We start from the raw sequence: 18,736 nt of genomic DNA, 5'->3' as shown, positions 1-18,736 counted from the left end.
TCTCTCTCTCTCTCTCTCACACACTCCCCCTTCTGCCTCTCATCCCCCCCCCACTTCGCCTTTCTCTCTCTCCCTCCCTTCCTCTCTCCCTCCCTCCCTCTCTCTCCCTCCCTCTCTCTCTCCCTCCCTCCCTCCCTCCCTCTCTCCCTCTCTCCCCACCCCTCTCCTCCCCTCCCTGCCTCCCTTCATCCCTCCCTTCCTTCCTCAGTAGCCTCCTCTATAAACCAGGGCAATGAACAGAACCTGACTTGGCTGTTGAAGAAATAAAGTGAGATGCTGCTGATAAAGTGAATGATCTTTCCCCAGTTCGATAAAGCCCATGATAGGGGAGTTATCTCTGGTGTCCTTAAGAGAGTTCAGAGGAGAATTTCCCATCCTTTTCCACTGCAGAGCTCCCCTCACACATGATAGAATCCCCTTGTCCACCAATGACGGAGGATCCGTCACTGGCACCCGTATCCTTCCTTACTAACTTCCCAGAGAAACAGATGAGTCTGGAAATCTCTGCTCTAGGAAATCCTGGCAGAGAGGCTAGGGCTTGATGCCTTCACTCTGCCCAGGGCTCTCTGGTTTTATGTGTGTGCCCTGTACTTCTGGGACGTCTGGCAAAGCCTGTGGATCTCTTCACAGTGATGTCTTCAAATGCATAAAATAGAATACACAGGAGTTCAAAGAAGATCAAACATAGTGTAATACAATTATCAAATATTAAAAAAATGAAGTTGTGATGTAGTAATATTTACTTCTATAGTAATGGTTTAAATAACAAGATCTAGCATCAGATCGAACAAATTGAAATGGCTAAGCGATGAATATAAAGGATTCACCGAGGCCTCTGCAACACATGTAAAGCGGCATGAAAATATCTGTGGTTTCTCTTGGTGACAAAGTCATAGGTGTCACTAATGCTGGGAAATGTGAAATTGTAGTTAAAGGTTAGAGAAAATAAAAAGATGTCATTTTGCCCATTTAAATTTACACACTCCCAGAAGTCTATCTCTGGAGCCCAGGCTAAGAAAGTCTGCTGTTAACAGTGGAGAGCTGCGTGTGTATGAACTCTGGAAAAGTTCCCCTTGTTTGTAATGCCCCCCAGAACTCTGTGTGGCTCAGTGTTACATAACAAGGGAGTGTCATGTGAACATCACCTTTTGAGCACTGGTTACCTGTGTGTCCAAGAAACAATTCATGGAGGGTTCCATATCTTGAGTGCCCTACATTCTAGGTCCTGTGAAAGATTTTAGGGTTCTTCCTTGTGTGAGACTTTTCCTTCCCAGGCAGGGAAAAGATGCATATTTGCAAGAACACTAGTCCACTCTGGTTCTTAGTTAAGAGCCAAGGGGAACAGTCTGCACACCCGACACATTGTCTGAGAACTGCCCATAGTTTAGAGTTAAACCTTAGTGGACGGCCGTGAAATCACTTAGTCCAGCCCCCAGTGAAGAAAACCACTTTATCAAATTGAGAGCTTGTATGAAGTCATTCTTAATCAGCTCCCACTGATGTGAAGTTTAGAGACAGTATGGCATGGGGTTAAGAGCGGGGGTCTCTAATCAAACAGTTAAGAGAAATTATTTAAACTGTCTGACCCTTAGCTTCCCTATCTGAAAAATTGGGTTTATAATAATAGCAGTATCTACCTCATAGGGTTTTTCTTTCAATTAAGTATAAATATTATATAAAACTCTTGGCACACAGAGAAGTACATAATTTGTATTCGATAGTTATGAGTTTCTGTGTAACTGGGGTCTGGCAAAAAGAAATACTTCCTGCTGGTCTCTGAGTAAAGGAGAAGCTAGCTTGTACCTACTATAGCTATAGCTGTTGGTTTTTCTAGGAGCAGCTCAAGGGTTAACTCTGAGAGTGTGTGGGTGGCTTTGGTTTAGATAAAGCCACATCCCAAAGTTCCTTTCAGCCTGATTTGCTATTGTTAGGGTTTTTCACCATGCTTTGAAGTTTCAAGATTGACAGATGTTAATAGATAATTCCTTCCTCACCACATTTTTACCTGTAGGTTTTCAAAAAGAAATCAAAGGAAATTTGAGGGGAAAGTAATACTTTGGTTTCTGACATTGAAAGGGGGATTTCTAGAGTCTTCTTCAATTAATAAATTAAAGGAGATTTCTGTTTTTCTGTTTCCCTTAGCCTGAAGAAGACTAGAAATCAGCAAGGAAGACCCTTTTACATATATGGACAGGAATTAGAAAATAAAATTATCAGTGATACATGAACAGTTCATTTGGACATTTTACACCCTTTAATGAATTGGAGACATAGCTGAGTAATTATGCAGTTAATATTTAAAATTTTTTCATTGTGTTGTTTTCTCATATGTAAAAGAATATTCACATTGGACCAGAATGAATTCTCTCCAAATTCTGCCAATGCATTGCAGGTTGTTAAAATAACACCAATAGAAGAGGGGCTAGTAAACTTTTTCTGTAAAGGGCCAGGCAGTAAATAGTTTAGGCTTTCTGGGCCAGATATGATCTCTGTTGTATGAACTACTTAGTTTCTTTTTGTATTTAAACGACCCTTTAAAAATGAAAAATTCACAGCTCTTGAGGCTGTATAAGAGCAGCCTGTGGGCCCTGGGGCCATAGTTTGCCAACCCCTGCTGTAGAGCATAAAGAATGGGAGGGATGTTTTTTTCAATTGAAGTGTAGTTGACTTACAATGTTGTGTTAATTTCTGCTATACAGAAAAGTGATTCAGTTATACATACATATATATATATATATATATATACATTCTTTTTTTTATATTCTTTTCCATTATGGTTTATCACAGGATATTGAATATAGTTCTCTGTGCTATAGAGACCCTGTTGTTTATCCATTCTATATATAAAAGCTTACATCTGCTAATCCCAGCCTCCCACTCCATCCCTCCCCCACCCCCCTCCCCCTTGGCAGTGTTCTCTATGTCCGTGATTCTGTTTCTGTTTCATAGATAGGTTCATTTGTGTCATATTTTAGATACCACATGTAAGTGATACCACATGGTATTTGTCTTTCTCTTAATGACTTACTTCACTTAGTATGATAATCTCTAGGTCCATCCATGTTTCTGCAAATGGCATTATTTCATTCTTTTTATGGCTGAGTAGTATTCCATCATTGTATATATGTACCACGTCTTCTTTATACAAGAATGGGAGGGATATTGTCCCACATAAGTAATCATTCATTCAGCTTCTACAGGAAACATTTGCTGAGTACCTAAGTGCCCTGCCCTGAGTCAGCTGCTGGGTAGAGCCTGGTGATAATATGTGTGGATTTACCCTTGTAGAGCTTACTTTTTCATCGGAAGAACAAGCAATCAGAGAATCAAACCCATTTATTTATAAGACATTTTATGTTGTTAAAGACAAGTGGCCACCTGAAGAAAACATGCCCATTGGATAGTCCCGATAGTAGAGGTGGAGTTATAGGAGGAGAACCTTATTTTCTGCTGCATCTCAATATCATTTCAGCTGTCCCCTCAATCTTGATCTCCAGGTTCATTCTTTGCTGGACAAGAGAGACCATCCATACTTCTGCACAAGATCTTCTATTTCACTTGTAGTTCCAATCTTTCTTGTAATCACTTTGTCCCACCACACTGAAGCCTCTAGTCCCACCTGCCTTGGGTCCCACTCAAGCCTGACAGTGTAAGAACTTAGGTTTTCAAGATTCAATCACCAAATTGTTTCCTTCTTCCTATTCTTTAAAATTTTATTGAAGTATAGTTGATTTACAATGTTGTGCTAATTTCTTCTGTACAGCAAAGTGACTCAGTTATACAGACATATATATTCTTTTTTCATATTCTTTTCCATTATGGTTTGACACAGGATATTGAATATAGTTCCTTGTGCTATATAGTAGGACTTGTTGTTTATCCATAGTTTGCCTCTGCTAATCCCAAACTCCCATTCCTTCCTGCCCCTCCCACCCCTCCCCCTTGGCAAGTCTGTTGTCTATATCTGTGAGTCTGTTTTTGTTTCGTAGATATGTTGATTTGTATCGTATTTTAGATTCCACATATAAGTGATATCATATGGTATTTGTCTTTCTCTGTCTGACTTACTTCACTTAGTGTGATAATCTCTAGGTCCATCCATGTTGCTGAAAAATGGCATTATTTTATTCTTTTTTTTTTTTTAAAGGGCCACCCCTCCCCCCAGCCACACAGTTCTGCAGGCTTGTTTCAGGACTACAATTAGAAGGGGCTCTTAGGATTTTATTTATTTATTTGTTTATTTATTTATTTATGGCTGTGTTGGGTCTTCGTTTCTGTGCGAGGGCTTTCTCCAGTTGTGGCAAGTGGGGGCCACTCTTCATCGCGGTGCGCAGGCCTCTCACTATCGTGGCCTCTCTTGTTGTGGAGCACAGGCTCCAAACGCGCAGGCTCAGTAATTGTGGCTCACGGGGCTAATTGCTCCGCGGCATGTGGGCTCTTCCCAGACCAGGGCTCGAACCCGTGTCCTCTGCATTGGCAGGCAGATTCCCAACCACTGCGCCACCAGGGAAGCCCCTTTATTCTTTTTGATGGCTAATATTCCATTGTGTGTGAGACACACACTACATCTTCTTTATCCATTCATCTGTTGATGGACATTTAGGTTGTTTCCATATCTTGGCTATTGTAAATAGTGCTGCTATGTACATAGGGGTGCATGCATCTTTTTGAATTATAGTTTTGTTAGAGTATATGCCCAGGAGTGGGATTGCTGTATCATATGGTGACTCTAGTTTTTGTTTTTTGAGGAATCTCCATACTGTTTTCCATAGTGGCTGCACCAATTTACATTCCCACCAGCAGTGTAACAGGGTTCCCTTTTATCTGCACCCTCTCCAGCATTTGTTAATTGTAGACTTTTTAATGATGGGCATTCTGACTGGTATGAGGTGGTACCTCACTGTAGTTTTAATTTACATTTCTCTAAAAATTAGCAGTGTTGAGCATTTTCATGTGCCAGTTGGCCACCTGTATGTCTTCTCTGGAGAAATGTCTATTTAGGTCTTGTGCCCATTTTTTTTCTTTTTTTTTTGCGGTACGTGGGCCTCTCACTGTTGTGGCCTCTCCCGTTGCGGAGCACAGGCTCCAGACGCGCAGGCTCAGCGGCCATGGCTTACGGGCCCAGCCGCTCCGTGGCATGTGGGATCTTCCCGGACCAGGGCATGAACCCATGTCCCCTGCATCGGCAGGCGGACTCTCAACCACTGCGCCACCAGGGAAGCCCTTGTGCCCATTTTTTGATTGGGTTTTTTTTGTTGTTGTTGTTGAGTTGTATGAGTTGTTTGGATATTTTGGAAATTAAGCCCCTGTCAGTCAGTCACATCTTTGCAGATATTTTCTCCCATTCTGTAGGTTTTCTTTTTGTTTTGCTTATGGTTTCCTTTGCTGTACAAAAGCTTGTAAGTTTGATTAGGTCCCATTTGTTTATTTTTGTTTTTATTTCTATTGCCTTGGGAGACTGACCTAAGAAAACATTGGTACAATTTATGTCAAAGAATTTTTTGCCTATGATCTCTTCTAGGAGTTTTATGGTGTCATGTCTTATGTTTCAGTCTTTAAGCCATTTTGAGTTTATTTTTGTGTATGGTGTGAGGGTGTGTTCTAACTTCACTGATTTACATGCAGCTGTCTAACATTCTCAGCACCACTTGCTGAAGAGACTATCTTTTTCCCATTTTATATTCTTGCCTCCTTTGTTGAAGATTAATTGACTGTAGGTGTGTGAGTTTTTTTCTGGGCACTGTATTCTGTTCCATTGATCTGTATGTCTCTTTTTGTGCCAATACCATGCTGTTTTGATTGCTGTAGCTTTGTAGAAGTCTGGGAAGGTTATGCCTCCTGCTTTGTTTTCCTCAGGTTTGCTTTGGCTGGGTCTTTTATGGTTCCATATAAATTTTAGGATTTTTTGTTCTAGTTCTTTGAAAATGTCAGGGGTAATTTGATGGGGGTCACATTAAATCTGTAGATTGCTTTGGGTAGTATTGCCATTTTAATAGTATTAATTCTTCCAATCCAAGAGCATGGGATATCTTCCATTTCTTTGATTCATCTTTAATTTCTTTTATTAATGTTTTGTAGTTCTCAGCATATTAAGTCTTTCACCTCTGTGGTGAAGTTTATTGCTAAGTTGTTATTTATTTATTTTTTTTGATGTGCTTTTAAAAGGGATTGTTTATTTACATTCACCTTCTGATATTTCATTGTTAGTGTAAAGAAATGCAACCAATTTCTGTATGTTAATCTTGTATCCTGCTACCTTGTCGAATTTGTCTATTCTTTTTAATACATTCATGTATCTTCCTCCAAAACAGTGATTTTTTTTTCCTTTTGGTTGCTGAAATTCTGATGTTTGTGGGCACTTTTCATGTTTTTAGTGGCATAAATAGATGTAAGACCTAAGGCTTTCATCTAGAATAGTCAGTAGAAGTTGGCATTTCCACTTAGAACTTCCCTTAAGAATAGGTAGTTAATCATAGTGCCACTTGACATCGTCTTAGTTTCATTTCTCTCTGTGCTTCATTAAGTGAAGGCATCAAATACCATTTAGGTAATGGGTTCCCTTTGAGAGATTATCTCTGTTCCACCTGGACTGTAGTCTCATCACTTTTTAAAATACACCGCCAGTAGGTGAATACTGCCAATTATATAATTATGAATCCATCCTTGGACATGATGTCTGGTCCCAAACCACCTACCCAAACTTTCCTCTCTATTCCTTTGTGCACAGTTGTCAGTTTGGGACTCCCGCTCTTCCTCAGGTAGATCCTGTATTCTTACTTCTTCACATAACATTCCTTCTTCCATCATTGACTGCTTCCCATCCTTCACTGGCCAGCTGACAGTCCTTACCGCTGTGCCATCCCTGTCTCTCTGTCTTTCCCCACACTCCAGCACAGATGGGGGCACGCATTAGCTTCCATCCCAGACGGCTGGATGTTGCCAGGCAGGTGTAGACACATTCTAATTTCTCTGCTGGGTCATCCCCACTTTGAGGGCTGTCCCATCCCCTAGTAGGACCTCAGTAGTGCTGTGTTTAATGAATGGATCTAGCTTCTGAGCATGAGGACTGCTCCTTAGTGGGCACCTTTGAGAGAAAATGAATGACTGATAAAGTAATAGAATTCTGGCATCCGTTTCCAGTGGAGACAGGCTAGCACAAAGCTCTCCCTGAACTAGAACTGTGTTTCCCTGACTCTTGCCCACTGAGCATCTCCATCCACGTTCTTCCCAAGAAGAAAACTATTTAACCAGAGCCAACCAAGGCCAGCTCATGAATCAAAGTTTGAGGAACAAGACATTGTAGTTACTTAGCTGGTGATAAGGGCTCTTCTCCATCCCCCACAGAGCCTGCCTCAGTGGTCCCAGTCAGGAAACTGGCCTGCACTTCCCTTCTATAACTTCTCTCACTAATGTTTCCATTATTGCTACTAAATATCCCTGTTCTATGAAGCTATAAATCACATGACACTGAAAAGAGAAACATTAGGGGGATATAAGGTAACTGACTTCCAAAGAGACCCTTGCCACAGACCAGTAGGCCCAGAGCTGATGTTTCATGGTAGCCTGGGTGTTGAGCAGAACAGGACAAGTTAGAGTTTACAAAAGAGCACAGACTGCGGCAGGACTGTGGCTGTCTCTCTGTTTTCATGAGATACCATATACATGAGCACTCTGGAGGCAGGAGTTGTCATTTTCTGTATCCCCAAAACCTGCAGTGCTTGGAGCTTAGTGAACACTCAGTAAATGCTTCATCCATTTATTCAACACTTATTAAGGCCCTCATCTGTGCTAAGTGCTGGTTACAGTCATGGAGAAGAAAGGCATGGTCCCTGGCAGCATAGAGCTCTCAGTCTGCTGGGGTGGGGAAAGTAGGGAAAGGCAGATGTGAAACCAATAAATGTAGTCATAGTTATTTAACTCAAATTGTGCTCACTTGTTGCACAGGAAAAATGTGGCATGCTATGAGAATATATAAAATAGAATGTTTTCCTAAATTTCCTTTAGGGAGTGACGTTTAAGCTGAGTTTTGTGGGGGGGTTTTGTGTTTTTTTTTTGGTTTTTTTTTTAGCAGAGAAAGATTTATTGCAGGGCCATGCAAGGAGAACAGGTAGCTCATGCCCACCCCACCCCCAAACCCCCAAATCTCCCGAAGGGTTTCAGCAAAGCGTCTTTTTAATTGAAGTATAGTTGATTTGCAATGTTGTGCTAATTTCTGCTGTCCAGCAAAGTGATTCAGTTATACATATAGCTACATCCTTTTTTTAATATTCTTTTCCATTATGGTTTATCCCAGGAGATTGAATGTAGTTCCCTGTGCTATACAGTAGGAACTTGTTGTTTATCTATTTTATATATAATGGTTTGCATCTGCCAACCCCAAACTCCCAATCCATCCGTCTCCCACCTCCCCTACCCCTTGGCAACCACAAGCCTGTTCTCTGTGTCTGTGAGTCTGTTTCTGTTTTATGGATAAGTTCATTTGTGCCATATTTTAGATTCCACATGTAAATGATATCATATGGTTTTTGTCTTTATCTTTCTGATTTACTTCATTTAGTATGATCATGTCTAGGTCCATCCATGTTGCCGCAAATGGCATTATTTCATTCTTTTTTATGGCTGAGTAATATTCTATTGTATATATGTACCACATCTTCTTTATCCATTCCTCTGTCGATGGACATTTAGGTTGTTTTTATGTCCTGGCTATTGTGAATACTGCCAGCAAACCATTTTTAAAGACCAGGCATGGGAGGGGTATCCCAGGGTATGTGATTAGCTCGTACACAATTCTCTGATTGGTTGATGTTGAGTTTTGATTTCTAAGATGAATTTTGAGGGAAGAGTAGGAGATACTGACTAGATGGCCAGAGGCAGGCAAGACTGGACAAGTGCACACTAGCATCCATGCCTGTAATAAAAACTCACCATATGCTGTCCACAAAAACTATGCTGAAGGTAAAACGTACGATGCTTGGAGTGTGGACCACTTCCTTCCAGTGCACACCTGCTGACCCAGCTCCTTCTCTCCTTTGTTTCCACCTCAGAATACGCCACCAACAACCCTGACTTGCTGTTGGTCATCTTCCAAGTGACAGGTGTCAGCCTCCTGCCACCGCTGGGCATCGCCATTGCCGTCATCGTCACCTTCTACTGCTACCGCGTCCACCGGCAGCAGAAGCTGAGCCCGGCCTGGGACTCGGGCAAGCCGCGCAAGCTGATGGAGTTCAGTGAGCACCTGGCCATCATCCTGGAGGATGACCGCTCCGACATCAGCTCCACCTGCGCCAACAACATCAATCACAACACGGAGTTGCTGCCCATTGAGCTGGACACCCTGGTGGGCAAAGGGCGCTTCGCCGAGGTCTACAAGGCCAAGTTGAGGCAGAACACATCTGAGCAGTTTGAGACCGTGGCCGTCAAGATCTTCCCCTATGAAGAATATGCCTCCTGGAAGACGGAGAAGGACATCTTCTCGGACATCAACCTCAAGCACGAGAACATCCTGCAGTTCCTGACAGCTGAGGAGCGCAAGACGGAGCTGGGCAAGCAGTACTGGCTGATCACCGCCTTCCACGCCAAGGGCAACTTGCAGGAGTACCTGACGCGCCACGTCATCAGCTGGGAGGACCTGCGCAGGCTGGGCGGCTCGCTGGCCCGTGGCATCGCGCACCTGCACAGCGACCACACGCTGTGCGGCCGACCCAAGATGCCCATCGTGCACAGGGACCTCAAGAGCTCCAACATCCTGGTCAAGGGAGACCTCACCTGCTGCCTCTGTGACTTCGGCCTCTCCCTGCGGCTGGACCCCACTCTGTCTGTGGATGACCTGGCCAACAGTGGGCAGGTAGGGCAGCCCCGGCCCCCTTGGGCCCCTCCCCTTGCTACTGGCACCCCTCCCTCTCATCTCCATCAGGCCTGCACTCTGACACTGGTCCAGGGAATCCAGTTAATCCTGAGTGCACCCCGCTCTCGTGCCAGGCTACCTCTGCCAACCAGCAGCATTTCTCTCCCTGGTTCTCTAGATCCTTACCAGCTTAGGACAGGCATTTCTCCTTGAGTCAGTCCTCATTTCTCTTCCATTTGGACATTATTTTCCTTTGCTTCGAACACTGCTAGTACTGTATCTCTATCTTTTTCCTGTATCTCTTATCTTTATCTTAGGGTTGTACTCAGCCCTTGCTATTCTGTACTCTTGGTCCTTATATTGGTTTTTTTTTGGTTTTGGTTTTTTTTTTTTTTTTTACCATTCTAGAAGGCAGTCTCCTTGAAGTCCAAATCCACATCTATTTGGTCACATCCATCACAAGGCCTTGAACAGGGAAAGTGACCAATAAGTATTTGTAGAGTGAGTGACGGACTGGGTGAAGGAAGAGTTCCTCTTCTGAAGCATCTCACAGATTAAAATTGAAACCTTTTTGGTTAAGGAGCTATTAGATACTAACATTACCGTCATTCTCTATGTTTCACATGCCAGAAGCTTGGCTGTGGATTAGAGTGAAGTGTTGAGAGCACCGTTGTTTCCTCTAACCAGGCTGAGGGGAGTGCTTTTGAAGCATCTAGTCACTGCACAGGCAGCTCTCCGGGTCCATGGCCACACATCCAAGTGTAGAGATAAACATGTTGAAACATGGACAGATTACTGTGCCAGGGTAACAAGTCATGCAATGACCTATTAAAAAGAAAAATTTCTTCTAATGCATGCCAGTAAGAAGCGTTATTTGGGGTGATATTATCAACTCACTTGACATTCCCTGGATCCTTGGGAAGGTAGGATTTCATTGTTATTTAGTCAGTCTATACAAGCTGCATTATCAAACATTCAAGCGATTTTTTTTCCCCAGAAGCATTTCTTCTATGTTCCTATGTATCGCAGTGTTTTCATACTACCAGTCATCATTCAAATAAAACTACATAGCATGCCCATCAAAATTATAAAATGACCAGGTTTGGGCTCTTAATGGAAATACTTTCATACAATTCAATTTAGCAGAGATTTTATGTAATTATACGACATTCTTGGCACACTAGAATGTGCCATGGGGTAAACAAAGAAGATTAAGACAATTCTCAAGTGACAAAAAATTAATGGCAATTATTATTTCACCACAAATCTTGGAGTTACAAGGGTGAAAAAATATTTAATTTGCAAAAACAAAAATCAACATCAAAAATATCACTGATGTGGTCACTCAGGTTCAAGGATGTTATTGTATACGTGATATGATGACATATGTCACGGGGCTAAACAAAGCAGCTCTGGGTTTTGGCATTTCTTTATTATGGCATTTTTATTTTGTGATATTCACTAAAGGATTTTCAGGGAGAGAACACCTATTTTTAAAAAAATCATTACATAAGCTGTACCTTTCTGTGCAGGTCTTGTTACTTTAAAAAGCATTGTGCTTTTTAAAGGTCCACTACCCGTGTAGGGGACAAACATCAGCTATATTTTGAAAATAGGTATGCAGCTGGAATTCAGTGATGGGCCTCAATGTCTGTTTTTGCTTTAGGTGGGAACGGCGAGATACATGGCTCCAGAGGTCCTAGAGTCCAGGATGAATCTGGAGAATGTCGAGTCCTTCAAGCAGACAGATGTCTACTCCATGGCCCTGGTGCTCTGGGAGATGACGTCTCGCTGCAGCGCAGTGGGAGGTAGGCATGGACACTGTCGCGGTGCAGTGGTGCCTCACGTGCCTTCGAGCGCTATGTCGTGCTCTTTGCTTCCACATGGTTCCAGGGATACAGAGTGCTCATTGAGAGCTGGTAGGACACAGCTATTCCAGAACGATCCGGAATGGTGCTAAAAAGCCTAGGCTTTATAGCTGAAAGCCAGGTTTGGAGCATAAAGCATTTTATCTCCTTTCCTGAAGTTTATAATTACTTTCCTCTTGACCCATTGCACCACAGATATTTACATATCTGGCAAGAGATGAACACTAGTAATATTTATAAGAATTATTTCTGCTTATCAAATGGGTACCATGATTCAGAAAAGTATCTGACTTTTGTTTCTTTTTGTATTTTAAGGTTTTTCAGAATTATATGGTACAGGAACTGGATTTGACTCAAAATTTACTTTTATGGACATAACTTTCCTTTGTTGAACAAAACAAGCAAAATGGTTTGACATATTTGTTTAGATTTTGAAAAATCTAATGGAGAGAGGTTATTGAGGAATGCAGTATTCTTCAGGGGTACGGGGGGATGTCATTGTTTTAGAGAGCACTGTCCCCTGATCTTCTTGGAAATGGGACTGGCTAATGTCCACATCACTTTACCCTTTTCTGACCCTTCTCTCAGTGGTTTCCGTCAAGGTCTTAGGTCTCACCTTAGAAAACTGATGTATCCCAACCTGGTCCTGGCTAGATGCTAAGTCAAGTCAAGCTAACAATTTTAAGCCTTTGTTTTGTAATAATGTTAGACACACAGAATCACTGCGTGAGTAGCACAGGGAGTTCCCATACGCTCTTCACCCAGCTTCCCCTTGTGCTAACACCTTACCTAAACCAAGCACAGCTGCGGAAGATTGGACATTGACATTGGTACCATGTCTTTAATTAATCTATAGGACTAACTTGTATTTCCAAGCCCCTAGTAATGGGGAACAGGATCCACTCCAGGATTCCATGTTACCTTAGTGTCCAGGCCACCTCAGTCTCCTTTGATGTGTGATGGTTGCTCAATCTGTGTTTCTTTCGTGACCTTGACACTTGGGAAGAATTCAGACCAGGTATTTTATAGCCTGTCTGTCACTTTGGGTTTTTCTGATGTTTTCTCATGATTAGATTGAGGTTGTGCATTTTTAGGCAAGAATACCACAGAAATGATGTTGAGCCCTACTCAGGGTGTCACATGTGGGCGGAGATGCCAGTGTGCTGTCCAATCTCATCACGTGGTGAAGGTGTCTCCACATTTCTCCCTGTAAAGACTACCTTTTCCATTTGTAATTAATACAAATCTTGTGGGAAGGCACTTTGACCTGTTTCTACTAAACACCTGTTTAGTAAGGAGACTAGACCTGTTTTTTTACCATTATTTTACCTGCTAATTCTAGGGTCCATCAGTAGTTCTTGCCAGCTACAATTATTACTGTAATATTTGCCTAATGGTGATTTTCTATTTTTCTTATCCCTTCTACATTTATTCATAGATATTCTGCTTACGAAATATCCTTTCTCTCACCAGCCCCTTTTATTTATTCATTTTACTATGTATTTATATGAGTGTGAAGTTGTGGATATATATCTTATTCTACGGGTATTTAATATTACCAATATTTATTTTGTCGCTTAGATTTAACAGCTTTGGTCACTGGGCCAAACTACCTAGCATTTTGCTCCAGGTGGATCTGGTTGGCACCATTTCCTGCTCTGATAATTCCTCCTTTTGAGAACTTTCTTAGCTGACTCTCTAGGATGGGTCCTGCTGGGAGCCTTGCTGTCCCATCACCTGTTTCCCTGGGTCCTTGCATGGGGATGGCACTTCCTGTCTGGCTGACCCTGTTATTTTCTGGTTTCCTGCCTGAGATGTCTTCCCCCATAGCACTTCCAAAAGTAACAGTTTTTTCTTGCACAGTGAAATTTGTTTAATCAAGTTTCAGCCACTGAGAATCATTTTGTGCTTGAAAGCTTTGACAGCTCGAAAATGAATCCTTAGACCAGACCAGCGTGAGTTGTGTCAGAAGAGACGATGATGCTGTTGTCATCGTCTCAGAATAAATTTACCTCGTTTTCGGTATCTCTCTTATCCTTTCAAGCCCCGTCATTCTATAAACGTGAGCTGGAGACTGTGTCCCTGTCTTCCCCTCTGGCAGTGCCGCCAGCTTCTTAAGGCCTGATGTGAGCTCCCTGCTTCCATGGTTATCAATGCCTGACGCCCTTTCCTGTGGATATTTGCTGAGTGTGGAAGAATTCAGGCTAACGGGGAAGAACCGAGTTCACCAACTTTTACAAGGTCTAAAAACGGATACAGTATAAATAAGTTTTCCCAAGGAAGGAACAGGGTCCCATTTGTTCAGCAAGCCTCAAAAAACCTTTCATAACCTTTAGGATAAGAACAGACAGCTTTAGGGAACCGGAAAGAGGCCATCCCGGTTTTCATTTTGTTTGATCTTAAGCCCACAGTACTGTTCCTCCCATCTCCGCTCAGGCTGCAAAAATCAAAGTTCTTTGTCTATCCTCACTTTTGTCCAGCAGACAGCCCTTCACTTGATTAAGTGCATGAACTCATGTATTAAACCCTTTCTTTTGCCTTCTTTTAAAAGTACTGTTTTTTTCTGTTTTGTTTTCTGTTTTTTTGTGCCTGTGCTTCAAAAACCATGAAGGCAGATTTTCAGCCTAGTCTTAATTACAGAGACTTTTATATTTAAAGAGCCACTTAGAGGGTACATTGAAGTTAGTACCTCCTAAGGGAAGTTAGGGTGTGTTCCCTCTAACCTGTTGTACAAACACAGATGGAAGGACAAGTATTTCCAAGCTTGCTGCCTACTGATGAAACAGACTTTTTTTTTCTCCTTTACTTTTAAAAACTTAGCACATTCAGACACATTTCTTACCTTACACATAAAATAGACAATATTCCTCTAGTTGATATTACACTTTAATTTATACAGAGAGAGGGCAGGATATAAAAGGGCTTTTCTGAAGCTTAAACTTCTTTCTGTGACTTGAAAATACAGCATATGTAATTACTATTTTTCACGGACAGTCTCATTTCAGAAAAGGAAATGTGGAAAATGCTTACCTCAGTGTGATGAGTTATAGATTGATATTTTATTTCACAATATAGATCCACTGATATTCTCTCCCATTTATTCTGAGTAGCAGGACATCTAACTGAATGAAGCAGGAGACTAGGCATCAAAGGACGGTCTTGCAGGAGGAGAAGGTGAAATCTCAGCTTTCCTGACTCGAGTGACTCTGTTCTGTTCTCAGGGCTGAGCCCAAACTCTTGGCATGGATGCCCAGCAGGCCTCGCCTGCTTCTCTCTGTGTTTATCACAGGTCTTAGTGCTAGGCTTTGTCTCGTACTATTTACTGGGCCTGGAACACTGAAGGAGACTTTTTTACAGGCAAGGCAGGGGACAAGAGACTGAGTGCCCAGATTGGCTAAAGGGAGTTCAACAGTAGGGTCAGGCAAGGAGGGTTAGGTCAGCTCTCAAAGGAACAATGAGGCTCCGAAGTATCCTCTCTGTGCAAGAAGTACAGAGGAAACACAAACAAGAGACAACACAATGCTGGAGAAGCCGCACTCTCCTCAGATGAGAAAATGCAGAGGTGGTAATAGCACTCTTTGGAAGCCAGTTGGTCCAGCTCCCTTACCACAAGATTCCACCTAGGAGCTCAAGAGACGGGTTGTAATAAATGAAGAGAGTCGTCAAAAGGGAAAGACTTTCTGGTAGAAGTAGGTTTGGTCCAGATGAAGAAGGCCACCGAGAAACGATAACTGCCGTTACATAAGCAGTTGCTTCATGGAACAACTCATTCCATCTACCAAGGACTTTTTGAAGGGTGTGCTGTTACTAGCTCCATTTTACAGATGGGAAAACTGAGGTCTTAGGAGGTGGGAAGGTTGTAGAGACAAGCATCAGAGCCCTGTTGTCTGGCTCTGGCCCACAGGCCCTAACCTTCCTAGTACAGTGTTGGCCTGACCAATGGAGAGCATGTATAGCCCATGGCAGCTAGGACTACCATTATTATTTTTACAGAAGGGGGTAGTCAGTGCTACTCTGTGTATTGTGGCCTTTGACTCGAAGCCTTTCTGGAAGCTTCTGGCAAGACAGCCACACACTTGGGGAACATTCAGTGATGGCCTCACTTCTGAACATTTCCAGTGGTTGACTTTCCTCTCACCTCTGGGTGAGTCTCTTAAAAGAATCCCAAGGCTATTAAATGCTGTAGTGTGTTACAGCCTCAGTGCCTTGAAGTCTGAGATAACTTCCTTATCCTTATTTCTCTGAAGATATATCTATTCATTCTTTCATTCACTAAACCAAAATTTATTGAGTACCTACTGCATGGAAGGCATTACTCAAAGTGCTGAGGGTATAGAGACTCTCAGGAGATGGCAGAGTAGAAGGATGTGAGCTCACCTCCCTCACAAAAACACCAAAATCACAACTAACTGCTGAACAAACATTGATAAAAAAATGCTGGAGGCTACCAAAAAAGATATACTACATCCAAAGACAAAGAAGCCACAACAAGATGGTAGGAGGGATGCAATCGTGATAAAATCAAATCCCATACCCATCGGGTGGGCAACACACAAACTAGAAAATAATTATATGGCAGAAGTTCTCCCACATGAGTGAAAGTTCTGAGCACCACATCAGGCTCCCCAGCCTGGGGGTCTGGCATCAGGAGCCCCCAGAGCATCTGCTCTGAAGGCCAGTGGGGTTTGATTGCAGGAATTCCACAGGAATGGGGAAAACAGAAACTCCACTCTTGGAGGGTGCACACAAGGTTTCGTGCACATCAGGACCCAGGGGAAAAAGCAGTGACCTCATGAGAGCCTGGGCCAGACCTACCTGCTATTATTAGAGGGTCTCCTTTGCGGGTAGGGTGTGGCTCTGGCTCACTTCGGGGACAAAGACACTGGTGGTGGTAGTTCTGGTGAGTACTCATTGGCGTGAGCCCTCCTGGAGGCCACCATTTTCTCACCAAGACCTGGCCCCACCCAACAGCCTGTAGGCTCCAATGCTGGGACACCTCAGGACAAACAAACAACAGGGTGGGGACACAGCCCCACCCGTCAGCAGAAAAGCTGTCTAAAATCTTCCTGAGCCCATAGCTTCCTGCTAAACACACCCCTTGACAAAAGCCTGCCCACCAGAGGGACAAGACCCAGCTCCAGCCACCAGTGGGCAGGTACCAGTCCCTCCCACCAGGAAGCTGGCACAAGCCCATTGAACCAGCCTTATCCACCAGGGGCAGACAGCAGAAGCAAGAAGAAATAAAACCCTGCAGCCTGCGGAACAGAAACCACAATCACAGAAAGTTACACAAAGAGATGGCAGATGAATATGTCCCAGATGAAGGAACAAGATACCCCGGGAGAACAACTAAGTAAAGTGAAGATAGGCAATCTACCTAAAAAAGAATTTTCATACACCACAGTCAAGTGGGATTTATCTCAGGGATACAAGGATTTTTCAATATCTGCAAATCAATCAGTATGGTACACCACAATAATAATTTAAAGAATAAAAACCATATGATCATCTCAATAGATGTAGAAAAGCTTTGGACAAAATTCAACACCAATTTATGATGAAAACTCTCCAGAAGGTGGGCCTAGAGGAAACATACGTCAACATAGTTAAGGCCGTATATGACAAACCTACAGCTAATATCATGCTCTGAGGAAATGCTTTCAGCTTTTCACTGTTAAGATCAGGAACAAGACAAGGGTGTCCACTCACCACTTTTATTCACCATAGTTTTGGAAGTTCTAGCCATGGCAATCAGAGCTGAAAAAGAAAAAGAATCTACATTAGAAAAGAAGGAAAACTATCACTGTTTGCAAATAACATGATACTATACATAGAAAATCCTAAAGATGTTACCAGAAGACTACTAGAGCTCATCAATGTATTTGGTAAAGTTGCAGGATACAAAATTGATACACAGAAATCTGTTGCATTCCTATACACTAACAACAAAAGGTCAGAAAGAGAAATTAAGGAAACAATCCCATTTACCATCGCATCAAAAATAATAAAATACCTAGGAATAAACTTACCTAAGGAGGCAAAAGACCTGTATTGAAGAAACTACGATGGTGATGAAATAACTCAAAGATGACACATACAGATGGAAAGATATACCATGTTCTTGGATTGGAAGAATCAATATTGTCAAAATGACTGTACTGCCCAAGGCAATCTACAGATTCAATGCAGTCCCTATCAAATTACCAATGGCATTTTTCACAGAACTGGAACAAAAAATCTTAAAATTTGTATGGAGATACAAAAGGCCCTGAATAGCCAAAGCAATCTTGAAAAAGAAAAACAGAGCCAGAGGAATCAGGCTCCCTGACTTCAGACTATACCATAAAGCTCCAGTCATCAAAACAGTATGGTACTAGCACAAAACCAGAAATATAGGTCAATGGAACAGGATGGAAAGCCCAGAAATGAAACCACACACCTGTGGTCAATTAATGTACAACAAAGGAGGCAAGACTATACAATGGAGAAAAGACAGTCTCTTCAATAAGTGGTGCTGGGTAAACTGGAATGCTACATGTAAAAGAATGAAATTAGAACATTCTTTAACACCAAAAATAAACTCAAAATGGATTAAAAACCTAAATGTAAGACTGTACACTATAAAACTCTTAGAGGAAAACATAGGAAGAACAGTCTCTGACATAAATTGCAGCAATATCTTTTTTGATCCGTCTCCTAGAGTAATGGAAATAAAAACAAAAATAAACAAATGGGACCTAATTAAACTCAAAAGCTTTTGCACAGCAGAAGAGAACATAAACAAAATGAAAAGACAACCCACAGAATGGGAGAAAATATTTGCAAATGATGCGATCAACAGGGATTAATCTCCAAAATATACAAGCAGCTCATGCAGCTCAATATCCAAAAAAAAAAAAAAAAAAACCCAATCAAAAAATGGGCAAAAGATCCTAAATAGACATTTCTCCAAAGAAGACATACAGATGGCAAAGAGGCACATGAAAAGATACTCAGCATTACTAATTATTAGAGAAGTGCA

General features: G+C 42.2%; 1 protein-coding gene across 1 annotated transcript in view; it reads left to right on the top strand.

Moving 5' to 3' along the window:
* TGFBR2 (transforming growth factor beta receptor 2) overlaps positions 1 to 18,736 on the top strand; it is a 96,775-nt gene that overhangs the window by 62,319 nt on the left and 15,720 nt on the right. The window contains exons 4-5 of the mRNA XM_082639742.1: positions 9,048 to 9,847; positions 11,514 to 11,655. Of these exons, the coding sequence (XP_082495868.1) occupies positions 9,048 to 9,847; positions 11,514 to 11,655 (942 nt within the window). The remainder of the gene's footprint in view (positions 1 to 9,047; positions 9,848 to 11,513; positions 11,656 to 18,736) is intronic.

This window comes from Mesoplodon mirus (genome assembly GCF_964341445.2).
Source record: "Mesoplodon mirus genome assembly, chromosome: 12".
Lineage (NCBI taxonomy): Eukaryota > Metazoa > Chordata > Mammalia > Artiodactyla > Ziphiidae > Mesoplodon > Mesoplodon mirus.
Note: the sequence above shows the minus strand (reverse complement) of the source record. Positions and strands in the feature narration are given on the sequence as shown.